At 38.4% G+C, this 21,454-nt stretch overlaps 1 protein-coding gene across 1 annotated transcript; it reads right to left on the bottom strand.

The window, feature by feature from the left end:
* Positions 1 to 8,090: 8,090 nt before the first annotated feature.
* On the bottom strand, positions 8,091 to 21,341 carry LOC134673351 (glucoside xylosyltransferase 1). Its single transcript, XM_063531321.1, has 7 exons — positions 21,079 to 21,341; positions 20,682 to 20,997; positions 20,082 to 20,274; positions 19,289 to 19,404; positions 17,611 to 17,793; positions 14,273 to 14,599; positions 8,091 to 13,180 (listed from the first exon to the last, which is right to left on the bottom strand). The coding sequence occupies exons 1-6, from the start codon at positions 21,339 to 21,341 to the stop codon at positions 14,363 to 14,365; spliced, it is 1,308 nt and encodes a 435-aa protein (XP_063387391.1). The 3' UTR covers positions 8,091 to 13,180; positions 14,273 to 14,362.
* Between the last annotated feature and the right edge of the window lie 113 nt (positions 21,342 to 21,454).

Genomic DNA, 21,454 nt, shown 5'->3' with positions numbered 1-21,454 from the left:
TATTTCATTATCTTGACTAATATTGTAATAAAAATTTACAAGATATTCACAACTATTTTTTACTATAAAATAAAATAAAATAAAATAATCTTTATTGCAACTTTGAGTTGTTACATAACATTGGTTCCTGGCTCTCAAAGTAGGTTTCCCTGTGTCTCAAGAGCCAGTTCCTTCCCAATTACAAGCGTAGGTAATGTTACAATGTTAGACATTTTATATGACATATTAACAATATTAAAATTAATTTTAAAGAAAGATGAAACTGTGATGTGTGTGTACGCGCGCGTGTGTGAGTATTCTGTGTCTGATTTTTAGAATATGTGTGTGTTTCTGTGTGTTTACGCGCGTGTGTGTCTGGTTATTTTAGAATGTATGTACTAGAACACGCATCGTAATAGCTCTTCTGCTTCAGTATAACTAAATGATTTTAACCAAATCTTAATTTTGTTTTTTAATTGAAAATTACTAATGTTGTTTATATTAAGGGTTTTGTGTGCTTTGTTATATAAGTATGGTGCCAAAAATGAAAAATGCCTTTTAGACCATGCACTATTACAGCGAGGTACGGGGTAGTGAGCTATGCGTTTGTTGCCAAATGTGATTGTAGGGGCTATTAGTCTGTGGTATCTGCGTAATGTTTGATAAATGATAAAACTATACATAGTTTGTCAAAGGACTGTCTCATTTCAAACATAGACAGGGAGAATCATCATACTATCTTTAACTTACACTAGTACTAGCACCCAAAAGAAAAGGATGAATATAGTTTTTTGTTTTTATTTACTGACAAATTGGTTTGACCAACTATACCTATTTCTGGTTCCTATTGTCATGTCCTGTCCTATTCAACGTCAATATCATAATATGTATATTATAAACCAACTGCTCAATATTACACGGTATACATCCTGAATATACAATAAGGTAAGTGGCCTCACTTACCTTATTGTATATTCCGTGTGGGCCGTATATGCCTATACGGCCCACACGGAATACGTATGCCTCACCTTAAATTAAAATGGTTTTTTTTTAATAAACAGGACATGAAGTATGAAAAACTCACTCAAATAGGTTTCTCATTTATTTAAGTTTCTTCATTATACCAAAATAGTTATAAAAATATTACGATACTCTTGGAAAATATACCTTTTATAAAAGTCCTATTATGGGCCTTATTGAACACTACCAGAGTATTACTTAATCCCGCAAAAAATAATCATTTTGACAGTAGGTAATAACAGATTTTATTGTTTTTAACTTAAGAGTTATACATATACAAATAACAATATTTGATACTTCATAACAGGAGGATTTATTTATAATAAGTGAAAATAATTATTTTGGGTCTTAATAACTAAAGATATAAAAATTGTCTATTTTACGCGAAAATAGTAGGTAACTAAACATAAATCTTTATTAGTTACAGCAGTATGATCTTTTAACATCTGGGGGCACGGAAGTGCCTCCGCCAAGACGAGCAAAGCGCAAGGGCACTATCTACCTTTTCTCGAAGCGCTTCGTCGTTTTTTGGAACCCTCATAACTTGGGGTTGGATTACACCAGATAAACAAAGTTCTCGGACTTATTAAGCATATCAATTGCATAGCTCTTATACTTTAGATTTTATTCATATCTAAAAACTTCGATTTCGTCACTGTCTCACTCACTTGATGATCATCAATACCGGGTACTTCCTGAAGTCCTCTAAGAAGCTGAAATTTGGTATGTAAGATAGTTTTAGTACACAAACAACAAATAAATTCAAAAAAAATTTATCCCTAAGGGGATGAAGATGGGGTTTAATTTTGTATGGGAAATCAATAATCACTGAACCGATTTAGTTGAAATTTGGTATGTAGATAGGTATTGTTATGGGGAAGGATATAGAATAGATTTCAACCTCAAAGTTTACCCTTACGGGGTGAAGGCAGATTTCAACCCCAAAGTTTACCCTTACGGGGTGAAGGGTTTATATGGGGAATCAGTAAGAAGTACATTGTGTAACAGATGCCCCCAGATACTTATTTCAGGATTTTTAATATTAAATCACCCCCAACCCTTTAAATTAGGGGATGGAAGATTGTCATAAACAACTTACAAAAAGAAGTGAAATCCCATCAAAAACATTTTGATGTAAAATGTTGCCCAAACGAAACCATAAGGCTCGCACTGTCAAAAAGTTATCAGATCTCTTGCCAAGCTTCTAACTCTACAAGCCCTCTAACTTTACTAGCTCTACACCAAAAGTGAGTGGCTTGGCCGTTTCGTTTCTACAAGAACTATTGTATGTAAGTATAATACAAAAACCGCCCAAATGCGAGTCGCACTCGCGTTCCAAGGGTTCTGTACATTACACAATTTTTAACAATATATTTTTTTTAGAGAAAAGTGAGTAAAATGTCTTTAATAAACCCCGTAGGGATCGGAAAACTAGGTACTTAAGTCCGACTCACGCTTGACTGCACATTTCTAATAGGTTTTCCTGTCATCTATAGGAAAAGAGCTAATATGTGTATTTTTTTCATAATTTTAGACCCAGTAGATTCGGAGATAAGGGGGCGGAATGGTCATTTTTTGCGTATTTTCTTAATAACTTCTAAACTATTTATTTTAAAATTATGAATAAATATATCTGACATTCTTACAATGAGCCCCTTCATTTGATATATATATATATTTTTTTGAATTTCTATTATTTACTTTACATGTATGTCCTTGGGCTATAGACTTACATGTGTATACCAAATTTCAACTTATTGGTGCAGTAGTTGCGGAGCAAATAGGCTGTGACAGACGGACAGCCAGACTAGACGTGTGCGCCGCGCCGGCGCGCCGCCGCCGCCGGGCTTTTTGACCACGCCGCCGCCGCCGATAAATGATCGGCGTGAAATCGGCGTGACCTTGAGTGATGTTAATTAGCTATTCCAAGTTGGTTTTTGGATTACAATATGGATTTTTTTGCAATATTTATGTTACAGTTGTCAAATACATACCTATACATCAATTATTTATGAAATGAAACTGAATAGCCAGTTGCAGAAACTATTTGACACACCAATTAAAGTAACTGAGTAATCCTAAGTATTCAACGAACGAAGACTGCTGCTAGTGCTGCTTATACCTTGGACAGCTAGAAGAACAAACCCCTCCATTCTCAAAGAGCTCTATATCGCCACTCGTCTCTTCCCAATATACCATGGGTGAGCCCTTAGGCACTTGTCCCATCAAGAGCGAGTAAGCGATTAAGCTGCGAGACCAATCAGTCTGCGTGTTCGGCTACGCTGCACCGCACGAGCGAGTGACGCGAGTAATAGCCCGTCGCACTCGAACACTCGCCTATAGCCGAGCGACAAAACTATTGGAGCTAACACTCCCTTCTCGCCGCTCGCCCACTCGTTTCTAGTTTATCGTTCTACTCGCTTATCGCTCATCGTCGGCGGTGGGACAAGTGGCTTAGATTCTACGGACATATTATCGAACGCATGATGGGGAAAAACACATGAATTTAATCCGAATGAATGGCAAACGTGCTTGGAGCATGTGTGAGATGGTCGAACGCTATGAAGAGGTCGGCTTGCGGCAGTCTGCACCGTGCAGTCCATACGGCTTATGACCGCACGAAATGGAGACAAATTACATGTGGTCGCGAGCCTCAGCAATGAGAAAACGAGAAAGAAGATACGTCTCAGTGAGTCTGGTGCTTGTATGAGAAGAAAACCATGAAATAGAAGTCATGTCATAGCAGTCCGTTATGTCTAGCAAATGTCAAGGATGTGTGGAGTTGTGTTTTGTTAAAGTACGTCATTTTTAATATGGTTAACTTGAAAAAACGGAGAGTTACAGATCGGATCGAAGGTCATTGGGACTAGGTAACCTCTTAGGCCCCCCCCACATCTAGCGTCTTTCGAGCGTCGGCGTCTGTCGGCGTCTGGTCAGCGCTATGGAAAATGACGTCGCTGCCCAGTTGCGTCGACGCTGCATCGCCGTTGCGTCGAGCAGCGGCCATAGAATTGTAGACGCCGACGCTCGAAAGACGCCAGATGTGGGGGGGGGGGGGCCTTAATGCAAGCCAGTTACTAGGGAAATCAAGTTATTACACCTATCCTTAATCCCTAATATTGTACAGCTTTTGCATCGCACGGGCGCGGGTACGCTACGAATAGCAACCTTAATCCTATATCACATAAATAACTATACGAATTTACTCGTGTTTCCTTGAGATGCAAAAACATAATAATACCTACACCAAGTTATTGTATAGCATTAAGTTAAATTTATATTCTCATTTTAAGTGAATAATGTATATTCTTATGAGAATAAATGTCTTAAACCATAAACCATCCTATATTCATTTACAAACCCTATTTTACTCACAGCATATTCAAACTTTACGTAGTTCACTGATCAATGCAGGTTGCATTGATCAAATTTTCAAGAAAAACAATGAATTAATGATTTTTCTTAAGAAACCTAAAAGTCAAGGTTACGCCGATTTCACGCCGAAAACACGCCGCCGCCGCCGATTTTTTGGCAAACGCCGCCGCCGATCATTTTTTAATCGGCGCACACGTCTAAGCCAGACACACGAGTGATCCTATAAGGGTTCAGTATTTTTCCTTTTGAGGTACGGAACCCTAAAAATAATGAATTTAATAAATTATTCACCTTATGCCCATGTGGCGGTAGCGAAACAGTCAAGCCACATATTTTGACTAAGGTGTAGAGTTAGTGAAGTTAGGGCTTGTAGAGTTTGAAGCTTGGCTCGACAAGAGATCTGACAACTTTTTGACAGTGCTAGTCTTATGGTTTCGTCTTAGCAACAAAATTTACATGAAAATGTGTTTGGTGGGATATTTTTTTACAGTATAAATATTTATTCGTAACAGTAAGTATTATCTTTTAACATAATTTTTACAGTACATCTGGTGCTACATTACGACACCGGTGCTATAATAAGCACGTTAAAACACTCCCTTTGACCGTGTTTTAACTAAACTAACGAAGAGGTTTTACGCATACTGAAAGTTTTGCGTAACTTTTGAATAAAACCATTTATAACCATAATAATACATTTATTGCTTCTCAAAATGTTTCCCTTTACATTCTATGCACATATATTCACTCGCTCGGACCATTTTTGGAAGCATGAAGCCCAATCACTTGACTGCAATTTTTCGACGTGGTGATGAAACGTAGTAACTGCCTTACCCGGGGTCTTAAATGTCAAACCCCAAATTAAATCCTTAATTTTGGGAAATAGATAGAAGTCACAGGGTGCAATGTCTGGATTATTATAATCCGTATAAGAGACATTTTCCACGTTTTCGTAATTAAAAAATGTTTTTGCCTTTATTGCGGTATCGGTGGACGCATTATTATGACGCAGGAGGATGCGGCTTCTCGGTCGTCTCTCGCGGTCTTTTTCAATGACTGCGAGCACACAAATGGTAGTGTACTGCTCAGTATTTAACGTTCTTTTATTATTTAAAAATACGGTACAAAAATGTCGCGTTTAAAAAAAACAGACGATCAAAATGTTTGGCAACGCTTTTGGCTTGTTGAACTTGTATGGGCCTCCTGTCACCTTCGAAAGACCCATTGACTGGACTAATGCCTTTTTTCCGGATCGTAGCAGTAAATCCAGGTTTCATCTCCTGTAACGATGTTATATACAGCATTTGAACTTCCTTGCATATACTTACGCAGCATTTCTCGGCACCAGTCAAAAAGTACCTGTTTTTGGACTGAAGTTAATTCGTGAGGAATCCAAAGACAACAAGGCTTCCTGACTTTTAAATATTCTTGTAAAATCTTTTGTATTTGTCTGAACCTATCCCTAATTGTCCTCAAATTTCGTCATAGGTGATTCGTGGGTTTTCTTCAATGAGTCGTCTCACAGTAGCCACGTTTCCTTGAATGATCGCCGTGGACGGTCGACCATCACGAAAATCATTACCTAGAATAATACTGTCTCTACTAAATTCACCATACCAACGCCTCACGATGCTCAGATGTGGTGCTTCAATCCCAAAAGCATTTTGAAGGCAAGCACTACACTCTTGCGGAGTAAGCGAACTTTTAAAATCATAACAAAATCATAGCTCTATAAATATTTTCGCGTTAAAGCCACGTTCAACGCACTGACTTACTTTGACAAGCCATTAAAAACAAAAGACGATCGATTTGTCGCCAACATTTGTCACATTCCATAATCAAAAGCCTGTATTTTTTTTAAATATACAATTCATAATTTAAATGTTTACCAGTGGCCAATAGTGCAAAACATTCAGTGTGGCCTATGTAGTAGGAGAGAGGGGGAGTTTGTTAAGAACTATAGACAATAGAAGAGGAAGGATGCTTGGGCACCTGATACGACACGACGAATTTATCAAAAATATCATAGAAGGGAAAGTTGAAGCAAACAGGAAGAGGGGAAGACCAAGGAGAGCGTACATGGATCAAATAAAGGAAAAGATCAACGTCGTGTCGTATCGGGCTGTCAAAGAGAAGGCGGAGGACCGCCAAACATGGAAATTCCACCGACCAATTTTACTGCCTTTAAAAAGTATAAGTGCCTCAATGTTATTAGACTTTTTGATTCTTTAAAACGTCTTTAGGTCAATAAAGCAAGTGAAAAAATATTAGAGTTAGACCAAGAAAAGTCTGCAGCAATTTTGACAGCCCACACAGTGCAAGTGTTATTTATAAGTCATAATTTCATAGAAGTTTCTTCAAATCGACCTTATTAATAAGAGATTAAAAATATTGAAAATTATCTTAAAATATTTTAATCTAATATTTCATCTCATACGTTCAATAAGGCCCGGGACTAGACCTTTTTACCTGCACTGACAGTGGGCCTTCTTAGCAACAAGTACAAATTCAGAATAATTGGGAATAATAGGGAGCAACTGCTATTTTTGAATGCTGGGCCTTGTTACCCGCCGGGCCTCATATGCCTGCACCTCACCTACCTTATTTATTTGTTTTACAAGGGGAAAAGTTGTTGATTAACCGCTCGTGCTAATATTGATACCCAAACAAGCGAAACAATTTTTTTTATTAAATAGGAGGCAAACGAGCAGACGGATCACCTGGTGGTTAGCGATTACCGCCGCCCATGGACACCCGCAACACCAGAAGGGTTGCAAGCACGTTGCCGACCTTTAAGATGGGGGTCTTTGAAGGTTTGAAGGTCGTATCGGACAGTTCATTCCACAGTTTGGCTGTGCGAGGCAGGAAGCACATTCACAAATTCAAACATTCTAAAATTGAACCACGAGCGGAGCGAGTGGTTCGTAAAGTTGAACCTTGAGCGTAGTGAAGGTTTCAAGGGACGAAGGTTAAATAAAATTTTCACCACATCAGCTCGTAAAAGGCCCTCTTGATTGTTCGAAACGGATAAGAAAAGTGGCATTTAATTTGATGCAAATTTTGAGTTGTTACCGTAGGTAAATTGGATCAGTTGGTTGGTAATATTGACTTTAAAATGATAAATATTGAATAACGTTAGTTTGAAATTGATTTTATGATAAAGTAAATATTATCGGAGATGATCGCTCTTATAAAATGTATGTCGCTAGTCATTTATAACCTAAAAGCGCCAAATTAAGCAAAATTATATTGAAATGACACCTGTGTATTGAATTTGAAGAATACTTTAACAAGGGTAGTTATCTGTATGACAATGCACCTAAAATAATTTTCAAATGTATCTATTATTTCTATACTTAACACGATAACGAATTCTACGTAAACGAAACCGGGGGCAATCCCTAGTACATATAGAAATAAATAAGGGAAGGTAAGTTTCCATTAGTGTACTGTGTAAAATAACTATTTACCATTGATAATAATTTTATAAACGCTTTGCGTATTTTTAAGGGCACCGCGCTAACCGCTAGCCCGCGACCGTCGATCGCTGCCTCCTGCCACGGCGCACAGCGCGGCGCGCGCAAACGCCGCGCGTTTGAAATGTAACTTAATATAAGCTCGGAATGCATACTTACGTATCAGTATTTAGTGTCGCCGTGATTTTATATTTCTAATCTTTTGTGTGAGAAGTAAGATCTTTATTATGACCGTGTAATATTAACTCTACAAACTTTAATTCAATATTGGCTATACTGCTTAACGAGAAATCAATATCTAGACAAGCACATTGTCTACATTTCTAACTTTTTACATGTATACTAAGTTGATAGATAATATCGTAATTTTGCAATATCAGCTACTCTAATTCTGTATTTACATAATAATTCCTGTTTTTACGTTCACCAGAAAGCAGCTGTTCCAGATTTCTAAAAACCGAATATTGTGAATAAATTAAAGTGTTATTGAATATGTTAAAGTTTTTTGTAACTTTAATTTTATATTTACATAGTTATTTAGCAAAAATTGAAAATTTAAATATGGCCGAACGCTCCACCTAAAATTTTCTAACTTTTTACATGAATGTTATTTAACATGCTTACAATAACATATCAAAAAAGAAAAAACTTTAATGTTATCAAAACCCATTTTTGTTCCACCGCTGGTCTAATGTTTGAATAAATTAAATTATAAACTTTTGCATGTCTCTAACAGGTCAAGGTTTTAATATTATGTATAATTTTCTTTCCTGTTATTCAGTATGACTTCCGTTGTGTTCAAGGCGCCCTCTAATACATGGTAGTTTAATCTGGTTTTGGCTTGGGAACTCCGAATTTACGTACCCTTATTACTTGCAAGGTCTGACTCATGTCGCTGCACATTTCACTGAATTTAGTACCTACATATAGGTAAATTTATATTTGGTCAACCTGTGTGTGTATGTATTCTAACTACGTTTCACGGAGACACAGTAGTGAATGCAGCGATTAAGATAAGCGACAAAGATTAGAAACAGACTCCGGGTAAATTCTACTTCCTTTCTCTCTTCAATCGCATCGACAGCCGTCAGCAGACGTAAACGAGTACCTAAGTAGATGTTCGTGTTCTCCTTGATTTGCTCAATTTCTGCATTAGGTCCCAGGTTCATTGGGAACCGAATGAATACGAACCACGGGCATTTTAACGAGCAAAAATTGCCTGAAATATACTCAAAATGTGAAACTCATTTTTATCAGTCACTTTCAAAATCATATTTGTTTACCCAATTAACACTTAGATCCCTAAGTAGGTAACTAGGTAGGTATCTATAATAATGCGGAAATCTATTTGTCACGATAACTTGGGAAATATAATGAAGTAAAACAAATAAAAATTACTAATGTGATTGACTAATTGTGATTGGTGTAAGTGGTCCTTTGTTCAGTCCAATAACTCCCCTGTTGTTCCCATTTCATGAGAACTCGGAGGTACTCAGGTCTACGGTTGCGTCTAAACACAACCCATTTCGTCAGGTGACAAGCAAAAGTCACTAATCACAAAAAAAAAAAATACAAAAATCGACCTTCGTTTAGTACTAATATAGTTCACTATGGCTATATGAACTTGTGGTAGTACTTAGTGACTTTTGCTTGTCACCCTACGATTAACTCTTTACATACATACATTTTATACATAAATATACCGTCGCAGTCATCAGATAGCAGACATATTTTCTGAGAATGGAAAACTTCTAACAAGATTAAATATTAACCGTGCGTGCGTCACATTAACGAATAATTATTAGACTAAGAGCTCCCGGAGAGTGATTTATGATAATGAGAGCGATAAAACCGGTCTAATTAGTTTATATGTACTACTGAATTTATTACTTGTTTCACGAATCTGGCAGCTGTCCATTGGTGGAGGCCGGAGTGAGTTTCCTGACTCAAGTACTTTAATATCAATAGTGTAGCATATAACTGGAGCGGTTGCGTTGCTCTCATTGGCGTTTACCATTTTCCGATTCAGCTCTTTGTCTATAAATAAATGCTTAGGCTACGACAAAGCCAATAAACAGTAAATAAATGTAAACTTACACAAGGTAATAATGTCAGTTGGTCTCTTGGTAACAAAAATGGGTGTATTTAATTTAACATAATACCCTCGTGAATACTATGATATTATATTAAGGCAACATTTCAAATACTTTAAATCTTAACTGTATAAATATAAATACATTGGTGACATTTAATTGTGCCTCAGAAAAAATGTACCTTAGTGCAGTAAACGTCGCAAAGTGTATATCTCACTTGAAGTTGAAATATATGATTGATCTCATTTTTAGGGTTTCATAGTCACCTAGAATGCTTAATAGGCCAAGCAATAAGAAGGTATAGACTATAGAGGGAAATGCTAGGAACACAATTTTTGATTCCGTAACATTGTTTGGAAAGTTTGGTTTTGTTGTAAAGTCAAAGAGCTGGCGCAGGATAGGGAAAGCTGGAAGATACTCCACCGACAAGAGAATACCTCTTAAGTTAATGATGATGATGATGAACTTTGTTTGGACTAGTTAGGAGGTGAACATATCAAAAGTCCCCGCCCGTAGCCCCGGTTCTGGGGGGTAGGGAAAGAAGGTCTCATTTTTCGGTTCTAACGGTTCCGTACCTCAAAAGGAATAAACGGAACCCTTATAGGATCACTCGTACGTCTGTCTGTCACAGCCGATTTTCTCCGGAACTACTGGACCAATTAAGTTGAAATTTGGTACATATATGTAAGTTTGTGACCCCAAAGACGGACATGCAACGTAAACAAATGAATTTTAAACATGGGGGCCACTTTTGGGGGGTAAATGAGAAAATTAATAAATAAAGTTTTTCAAACTATATCGTGTTACATATCAAATGAAAGAGCTTATTGTGAGGATCTCAAATATATATTTTTTATATTTTTCGTATAAACAGTTTAGAAGTAATTCCAGAAAATAGACAAAAAATGACCATTCCCCCCCCCCTTTATCTCCGAAACTACTGGGTCTAAAATTTTGAAAAAAATTACATAAAATATGCCTATACCTATAGATAACAGGAAAACCTATTAGAAATCTACAGCCAAGCGTGAGTCGGACTTAATTACTTAGTTTTTGATCCAACCCCTACGGATTTTTTAAAGACGTTTCACTCACGTTTCACATAAAAAAATACATTGTTTACATTGTTAAAAATTGTGTAATACGGAACCCTTGGAACGCGACCCCGACTCGCACTTGGCCGGTTTTTTCACTTATATCTTGGAAACTTTGCGTCTTAGCGACATGACTACTAAGACAAACCAAAAGCTGATAAAATTTGTTACAAGTTTTATTCAGTCAAGTTTTTCGATATCTTGAATAGTTTTTGAGATATCCGCTCTTGAAAGTTTATTTAGGGCTTTCAATTTGATCTTGATATCTACATTAGTGAAGCTGCTAGGCCATGTTTGGTATCATTTTCGTATAAATTGGGGGCGCTGAATAATTGGTATCACATTGACACCATTCCTAAGAAAAAACATATAAACTTTAAACAAATACCTTTTTTTAATTTTGGTTTTACTTCGGAATAGTGGCAATGTGATACCATAAATTAATTCAGCACCCCCGATTTACACGAAAATGTTACCAAACACGGCCTAACAGCTTCACTGATGTAGATATCAAGATAAAATTATTAAAATCCCTAAATAAACTTTCAAGAGCGGATATCTCAAAAACTATTCAGGATATCGAAAAACTTGACTAGATAAAACTTGTAACTAATTTTATCAGCTTTCGGTTTGTCTTAGTAGTCATGTCGCTAAGACGCAAAGTTTCCAAGATATCAATGAAAAACCGAAAAATTCGACCTTCGTACCCCCCTCTACCCCCCAGCACCGGGACTACAGCCGGGGACTTTTGATATGTTCACCTCCCAACTAGTCTAAACAAAGTTACGGAGTCAAAAATTGTGTTCCTAGCATTTCCCTCTACAACGTTTTTTAAGCATTCATTTTCTGACCTATAATAAATACTTTAAATGAAAACTATTGCGTACATGATCGATCCAGTCGTTTTTGTGTTATTGCATAAAAACTTCTCCTCTTAGTAAAACGACGTAAAAAGCGCTGCAAAGGTAATTCCAGTGCTGGCCGAAACGTTAATGCAATTGACAATTTTTGACCGTCAACCATTAATTGAATCGTGAACTGTAACCATCCGTTACCTTTTACGGAATGGTAACTACGAAACCCTACACTGAGGATGGTCTGACATGCTCTTGGCCGATTTTAATGAATAGTAATGATCATTATCATCGTCATTACGTATACTAGTAGAGTAGTAGATGCATTACACTGCCGTAATAAGGTCCATTTTTTCCGAAACACAACTTTTATTTACTAACGTAATCACGGAATTCGAAGACTAAATATGAGTAGTAATTTAGATTAAATAATGTAATACATTTAAATACCTTAGTCGCTCTCTAGATTAAGAGTCACACGAACCTAGCCGCCGCCATACACCGCCCGATTCGAACTCGAATGGGGACAGAGGACCTACCGCGTACTACGTTCGACGTGTTGTCTCTCTGTCGCACTTGTAAATTCATACGTAAGTGTGACAGGAAGGCAACACGTCGAACATGGCTCGCGGTAGGCCCTTAGTACAGAGGTGAGACACCGCTACAGCGTGATTGGTTGACGAGTCCACATCACGCGCGTGAGTGGTCGCAACTAGTTGCGTTAGACTGCACGATTGGCTCGAGTTCGTGAGTGACACCGCTGAACTAGTACCATTTTTAGAGCCCGTAAGGCCCGTCCTTAGATATAATACGTCAATGTTTCTATACCATTTTTCAACAACTAATACTACCAGACAAAGATATAAGTATGTCACGTTAATGACAGCGTAACATCGATTGTATGGAGCAGCATTTAGGCGACGGTTTCCTGTGACTCATAATTTAATGTTAAGCGACTGAAACTACCTTATTACGTAAACTATGATACCTGTAATTTGTTTGATTGATACTAGCTGCCCAATCGAGTCCGACTGAGACGTCAGTCTATCCTTACAATAATTGGGCAGCATTTCTACGATAGTCGAAAAAGAATACGTAATTCGTTGTAAACTTGTAATATTATTTAAAGGCACCGAGTTACGGATTCGATCCAACTCTTTTGAAATAAAAACTGTACTAATGATAACTTTTAAAGATCATTTTCCAACCTTACCTCCAATTTAGTCTTAGTTATTCACCTCGTTGTCATGGTCCCTTCGCTCTTCAACTTGGTAAGATGAAATCGCTACCTGAGGGAATTAAATACATGTTAGATTATGGTTACTGTGGTTCATGAACGCAAAACAAAATTCTCAAATTAGAGAGAAAAATAAGAAGTGTGGCGCGCGGTGGATAACATTGTTTATGTCTATATAATGTATTTTGATTAATATTTAATGAATAAACAGACCGAGGCTGCATAGGGTTCCGTATGTAGGTTAGCTATTGCGGCAGTGGGGACCTTCAGGAAGGCGTCCTTGAGGTTGCCGCAGAGTGAGGGCGGGGCGCTATGAAGTAGCGCTCGACGACGGCGGCTCCTCGATGGCCCGGTATACTGCAATGTGTATATACCTGTCGGGTTTTCTGTACAGCTTGGCTATTGTGGCCGTGGGGACCTTCAGGAAGGCGTCCTTGAGGTTGCCGCAGAGTGAGGGCGGGGCGCTATGAAGTAGCGCTCGAGGACGGCCGCTCCTCGATGGCCCGGTATACTGCAATGTGTATATACCTGTCGGGTTTTCTGTACAGCTTGGCTATTGTGGCCGTGGGGACCTTTAGGAAGGCGTCCTTTAGGTTGCCGCAGAGTGAGGGCGGGGCGCTATGAAGTAGCGCTCGATGACGGCCGCTCCTCGATGGCCCGGTATACTGCAATGTGTATATACCTGTCGGGTTTTCTGTGCAGCTTGGCTATTGTGGCCGTGGGGACCTTCAGGAAGGCGTCCTTGAGGTTGCCGCAGAGTGAGGGCGGGGCGCTATGAAGTAGCGCTCGACGACGGCCGCTCCTCGATGGCCCGGTATACTGCAATGTGTATATACCTGTCGGGTTTTCTGTACAGCTTGGCTATTGTGGCCGTGGGGACCTTCAGGAAGGCGTCCTTGAGGTTGCCGCAGAGTGAGGGCGGGGCGCTATGAAGTAGCGCTCGACGACGGCCGCTCCTCGATGGCCCGGTATACTACAATGTGTATATACCTGTCGGGTTTTCTGTACAGCTTGGCTATTGTGGCCGTGGGGACCTTCAGGAAGGCGTCCTTGAGGTTGCCGCAGAGTGAGGGCGGGGCGCTATGAAGTAGCGCTCGACGACGGCCGCTCCTCGATGGCCCGGTATACTGCAATGTGTATATACCTGTCGGGTTTTCTGTGCAGCTTGGCTATTGTGGCCGTGGGGACCTTCAGGAAGGCGTCCTTGAGGTTGCCGCAGAGCGAGGGCGGGGCGCTATGAAGTAGCGCTCGACGACGGCCGCTCCTCGATGGCCCGGTATACTGCAATGTGTATATACCTGTCGGGTTTTCTGTGCAGCTTGGCTATTGTGGCCGTGGGGACCTTCAGGAAGGCGTCCTTGAGGTTGCCGCAGAGCGAGGGCGGGGCCTCCGTGAAGTAGCGCTCGAGGACGGCCGGCAAGTCGGAGGGGTCCAAGCCGACCGACCACTCCTCGACGGCCCGGTATACTGCCTATAAAATAACTTCACTATTATATTATGTATGAAAGTATTGGAAGTGGTTTTAAAAAGGATTTTTGGTGAGTCAGTAGCACCTTCCCTGACCCATTACTAAACGATAGCGTGAGAAATGAATGCATTCCTACGTTATCGACATACCATTCATTTAGCGATTTGCTTTGTCTATTTTAACGCGTAATGGTAAGGAATGGATTTTTCATCCGTCCTTCGTGTTTCCTCACAAACAACAATAGATTTGGTGTTTTCAAAGAAAGAATGAACAAACTATTACCTACTGAATAACATTCCATCAGTTGACGGCCATCCCTGGTCAGTTTTTGGACCGTTACTACATTTAAAGACAGTATATGCAAGACGCTGTTTGTTTGAATGTTTGAGCAATTGTGCATACATATGAATGTTTTTGTTTGTGTTTATTAATAAAATCTGTTTACTGATTTTTTCAGTTTAGTACCAACTAAAATATTGTACAACAAATATGCTGCGTTCATACAGCAAATAACATCAAACAGAATAGAATCTTCCCAAGTAACATTTTAGTCCTATAATTTTAGTTTTTATCGCTAAAAGCTTGTATAGACGTCGTATTAAGGTTTCAGAGGTGACCACCTGTTGTATAAAAGCGTTTGGCAACACCTTTTTGCTCTATAGGCTTATACAGCTAATGTAATCTATAAGCAATTGATGTAAAGGTTTACTTCACCATTTTATAGAGCCGTTATAGGCGTGTACTATAATAGCGTCAAATATAACCACTATAGAGCAATATTACTGTATAATAGTATATGGAATCACTTTTATGCAACTAATTTGCGTTATTAAGGTTTTCTGCAAGCAACTATAGTTTTAGTGTTTTAACAGTGACAAAAACCCAACTATACAACGATTTTACGATATAGAGGCTTTAGAGATCACTGCTATAGTACATAATACTTTAGTAGTTTGCGCTATTAAGGTTCCCTGCAAGCCGCTATAGTTTTGTGTTTTAACAGTGACAAAAACCCAACTATACAACGATTTTACGATATAGTGGCTTTAGAGATCACTGCTATAGTACATAATACTTTAGTAGTTTGCGCTATTAAGGTTCCCTGCAAGCCGCTATAGTTTTGTGTTTTAACAGTGACAAAAACCCAACTATACAACGATTTTAGGATAAAGTGGCTTTAGAGATCACTGCTATAGTACATCATTCTTTAGTAGTTTGCGCTATTAAGGTTCCCTGGAAGCCGCTATAGTTTTGTGTTTTAACAGTGACAAAAACCCAACTATACAACGATTTTAGGATAAAGTGGCTTTAGAGATCACTGCTATAGTACATCATTCTTTAGTAGTTTGCGCTATTAAGGTTCCCTGGAAGCCGCTATAGTTTTGTGTTTTAACAGTGACAAAAACCCAACTATACAACGATTTTAGGATATAGTGGCTTTAGAGATCACTGCTATAGTACACAATACTTTAGTAGTTTGTGCTATTAAGGTTCCCTGCTAGCCGCTATAGTTTTGTCTTTTAACAGTGACAAAACCCCAAATATACAACGATTTCAGGATATAGTAGCTTTAGAGATCACTGCTATAATACATAATACTTTAGTAGTCATATGAACACTATTATAGAACTGTTTTGCTCTATAGTAGCGTTTTTGGGACATATTTATAGCGTTAAAAAGCGCTTTACTAGTTTTCAAATCCCTATTATATATCATCGCTGTAAACGTCACAATGACTATTTTATATCACAAAACTGTTGTATAGTGGTTTTGTTTTTTTCTTTTAAAAGACAACAGCGTTATAGCTGAGTTTTTATGTCTTTTATAAACCGAGTTAGATACATAAAGGTAGAAAACGACTACTTGTAAATGATAAATTTGATCTGTAATGGCTACTTATATCTTGCTTATATAAGTTCAGGCCTAAGCCACATAATGTGGTTCCGTACAAAATATTTTAATATTAATGAATTGATAAAAAATACCCCAGTGATATTAGTGATTGTAGTTCAGATTTATCATCAATGATTTAATACAAGCATAAAATCGTGGCGGTTTAGATATTTATCGACATCCATTATTAGCACATTTTTTTACCAATCACACTGAAAAAGAAAACAACAGTAATTAACTACATCTAAATTTAAAACAAATCATAATGTCTTTCTAAAGAGTTTGTAAGTGTAACTGGGTCACAGCAAAATTCTTTTGGAACCCTAATTTTAATCATGATGGCGGTGAATATTTCGTCGAAAGTTCTATAGTTAGCCTATAAAAGCGTCGGATTTACTTCTTGGCTGCATAGTAGTAACTATGGTGAATATCATAATATTTTATTAAATTATTTTATTAAAAACATAAATAAATCGAGGGGGCATTTAAAATTCCTTATTAACCTTATACTATTCTAACGGTAAAACTTCCGTCCCATATACTTTTTGCACTAAGGACCGAATTATTCGACATCTAAATAACGCATATTAATATAAAGTCTTTACTTATCACCATTTTACTTAGTATCGTTTTTGTGAAGTAAACACACAACAAAACCACTCACAATAGTTGATGGAAAACTTGGTAGCAAATTGCGTTGTAAAGGAACTATGAATTCTGCAATAGTATAAAAAAAGCACTATAATAGAATTTCAAATACTACTATAGTATAAAACAAGCACTATAATGGAATCTCTAATGCTACTATAGTATAAATTAACACTATAATGGCGTTACTGACAACAAATTAGCACAAGAGTCATCATTATATCACTTTTATAGACCTAAAACGTCACGACTGACACTGCTACAGGTCTACTATATCACTGAATGGCACTAAAGATGCGCCATTTCGGCTTTATACAACCTTCTTAGGTCTTTTATAGGACCTTAGGTGGTATTTAGGAAACGTTCTATTGACCACTATAGTACCACAAATTGTTACTTGGGTTGTCAGGCTTTACAACAAATGACTGCCACTCAGAATACCATGGATGCAATGAATAAATTATTATGAATACCTCAAAAGCGGGCTGCTTGTGCGCGTGGAAGGCCTTCCTGCTGCCGTGCAGGAGGAACACGCCGTCGGCGGTCGCGGCGGCGCACGCGTCGCCGTACATGCACTGGTCCGTGCGGTAGTTGTACCGGCACGACAGCTCCAGCACCGCGCGGGGGTGGTAGTGGAATATCACGTTTATTATATCCTGCGAGAGATAAAGACAGGATATTCAATCCATTACTCCGTAAAATAGCATTTTTCGTGCGTATGTCAAAAGTTTAAAGGGTCATATCGTTGGGTGACAAGCAAATGTCACTAAGTACTGTCAAAAATTAAAGTAACAATGCATTTTATTACACTTGTAACATGGTTTATTGTCCAATAATTTCAATGGTGTTAGTTAGTGACTTTTGCTTGTCACCCGACGATATGTACTGTAAAACGTTATACGATACTCGTGCGAATTTCCTCTTTTCCGCACTTGCATCGTAAATAACTATTCTATAAATTGTAAAAAACAGATGTCAATCACAATGAAAAAATCAACGATGTTTAACTCTGGCCAACGTGAGACTCGAACACGCATCCTAAAAAAAATATAATAATAACAAGGGAAATACGCCCGCAGGGCAGCTTGTGGCGAGCTGTTGGGGAGTAACGACCCCACGGACCCGAGTGTTCCCGAGAGTCGGTCAGGGTCTCCGTCTCCGGCGTGTCTTCGTCGGTCGGAGTGGACCCCAAGGGGACCCGTAGGACTCTCAGCTCTAGCTTGTCTTCGTTGGCCGTCCAGAGAGGAGTCGCTAGAGCTATATGCTCCAGGGGTGGAAGTGTTAAAGGGCATAACGCCGCGAGTAACTTCGGAGAAAGCGCAGCACCACCTCTCGACACCCCTGAGCCGCTCACGCCGGTGTTGCGCCTGGCCGTCTTTACGATGGCGCATCAGGTGCCCATCTAACGAGTGGCGAGTCACCGCCTGCCTCGATAACACTGTATAACACAATGTTATGGCAGGTGTCCGAAACTTAGCAATAGCCCAGACTTACCAGGACTCTTTCCATTTTTCTATAATAGCTCCCAATGCCTGCTGAAACGGGTTTACGGGTATCTATTTATGCACCCGTGAATGGGTTCCAGCAGGCGTTCTACATGACATCAAAGCTCTCCAAACGGGCTCTACATGTTGGATCTATATCCCCACGCACGCCTTATAAATGACCGGGCTTAAAAACCCGAGAGTTTGTAAGGGAAATACAAATATAATAAAAATGGAAAAATATATTAACATTTTAGAATGTGTTTTGTCCACAGCTGCATAGTTACAGATTTGAATAACTTTCACCTTCCACCATCTAGGATTTCTTATTCAGCTTAAGCACACAAAATACGTATTTCACAAAGGTTTTTTTTGTGGTCAACTATACTGTCCCACATAGAGATGGAGAACTTTCTATAAATATACAGGGTGATCAATCCAAATGGGTCAGTATGGAGAAGTCAGAAACTATGAGAGATAGCAAAATCTGTTCTGTTGGCTTCGATTTTAGATTGAATAATAATGACATTATTATTCAGGTATATGGTCCAGTTATAAAACAAGGTTTTAATATTCTTTATTGAGATTACCAAGCTGCTGTTGCTAAGAAACTTGATTCCAATTCCTTATTTTCTAGTCTATAATGTAGTAAAGTACACTTAATTACCTGGTCTCCCCATGGTATATACAATTTCCATTTAAGCATAATTGGGGTTACATAGTCAACCCAAGCAAAATCCCTCATTCTTGTCAGGTTCATTAACATCACACCTGAATTTAGCCCTGAAAATATACAAACAAAAACTGTTAAGGTTACATAGACCATAGACAACTAGCAGCTAAACAAAACCCAGAAGATCTACGAAACCTAGAAGATCTTCTAGGTTTTGTTTAACTGTTGCTAAAATCATATTTAAATTTACTAATTTAGAATACAATTTGATTGAATTTTCAACATAATTATGCTTATTTACTTAATGCTTATGCATAACCTGCAGTGTCAGAGCATGACACAAGTTGCCAATCCAATTCATATTATATTTGAAAAAAAGGCATATGTGCTCAATCATATTTCAATTGCAGGTAATAATATCATTAGTAGATTAAGGTAGAACCAAGCGCGCCGTATATACAGGGCCTTAGCGGAGCGCCTTATAGATGCCGCAGGAGACCAGAGGGCTGGCCAGTATTTTGCTCAACGCATAAGTATTGCCATACAACGTGGCAATGCGGCCAGCCTTCTGGGCACACTGCCCATCGGCAGTGACTTGGGGGACGTTTTTTATTTATAGGCTTTTTATTTTAAGTTTATTTAGTTTAGAGATAGTTTGTATTATTATTTGTAAGCTAATTTAATGTTTGACATTTACTTAATAGTGTTGTAATAAATATCAAGGTAGAACTATAATAAGACAAGTTATCTAGGTAAACTAAGATACTTTCCCATACTTTACACTCACCATACTTTCCATAAAATGGATGCTTAGCAAATCTAGGATACCAAGACACATTAGGATTGTCATTTTCCAGGGCCATGGCAGATATTTGTGAGCTGTTGAACAGGGAGAATTTGCGCCACAACTCATCGGCGGGGCCCAGGAACAGGGTGTCGGTGTCAACATAGATCATGGCATCAATGTGGGTTATCAGTTTCTGAAAAATTCAATCAAAATTATTTATTTTGCTACGAGGGGAAGGAAACCAATAGAAATGTCTGTGTGAGTATCAGTTTCGAAAAAAATGAATAAAAAATATTTATTTTGCTATGTGGGGAGATGTTGTGGAGAGGGAGGAAGTGGCAAGATGATGGGTCACATGTAGCTTCATAAGTGCCACTTGCACCATCCCACTAACCAGGGCTCAACCGGTTAAACTGTTAACCCAGTGTCAAATTGTACTGGTAACCATGCTAACTCCAGGTTTAACCGGTTGACACCGGATTAGTGGAATGTTGTTAAGTGGCACTAAGGAATATAATATGTGCTGTATGTTGCACTGTGAGATCACAAGTATAATAAGCAATCACAATTATTATAATGTTGTAATGATTATTACTTTACCGGTATAAATAGTCGTTGCGCAGCACACTTGCTGAATAAGTTCATCCAATCGTCTACATATTCCTCAGGGAAGTTAATGCTGTGGAGCTCAAAATCAAGCTGGTAGTCAGTTAGCACTCTCCAGTTGCTAAGAGTGTCATTGAATTTCAATTTAAGATTGTCGTCTGTGAATATGACGAAGAGCACAGGAGTCTTAGTAAACAGTAACACGGATTTAACCACATTCAGGGATTCGTTGAATCTTGAGTCACACACAACGAACGACAAAACGATCCTGTTTATGGTAGTCTTCTGAGGTATAGTACTTTGATGTCTTCTGAAAAAGGACGTATTATAATTATAATAGTGCTATACAACAAAGATGTGAAAACAAAATTCATTTTAAACGATTACTTACAACGTTAATAATTTAGTGCTCACTGGAGCCCGAGGTCTATGTACAAAGCTCTTCACATCATCGTTACTAATCCAAGAGTATAAATAAATTATCATAAAGCTAAAACCCAGTAAAACTACGATTTTCCAAAGAGGTAACCGTCTCATGATATATTTTAACGAATTAATTTCTAACTGAACATCCATCCATTGTTTGTTTACAGCTATTTCTTTTTTTTTAACTGTCAAACGAAATTTTACATTTTGTTCGAGGCAACTAAACATTTTTTCTGTGCTGTGAACTGTGTGAACGGTGTAAACTCTGTGTGAACTTTAGTCAATAGTCTAGCAAGCACAACTTGTCAGTCAGTAAGAACCAGAAAAATTATACTTATCCC

The sequence above is a fragment of the Cydia fagiglandana genome, chromosome 18 (assembly GCF_963556715.1).
Source record: "Cydia fagiglandana chromosome 18, ilCydFagi1.1, whole genome shotgun sequence".
Lineage (NCBI taxonomy): Eukaryota > Metazoa > Arthropoda > Insecta > Lepidoptera > Tortricidae > Cydia > Cydia fagiglandana.
The sequence above is the reverse complement of the archived record's forward strand: the minus strand, read 5'-3'. Positions and strand labels throughout refer to the sequence as shown.

What these genes read in the sequence shown, in the direction of transcription:
- LOC134673351 (XM_063531321.1), bottom strand. Translation starts at nt 21,341, where the DNA reads ATGTTTAGTTGCCTCGAACAAAATGTAAAATTTCGTTTGACAGTTAAA. An exon ending in AGCACTAAATTATTAACGTT is followed by an intron (nt 20,998 to 21,078) that starts GTAAGTAATCGT and finishes GTCCTTTTTCAG; the next exon opens with AAGACATCAAAGTACTATAC. An exon ending in ACAAGCAGCCCGCTTTTGAG is followed by an intron (nt 14,600 to 17,610) that starts GTATTCATAATA and finishes GTTATTTTATAG; the next exon opens with GCAGTATACCGGGCCGTCGA.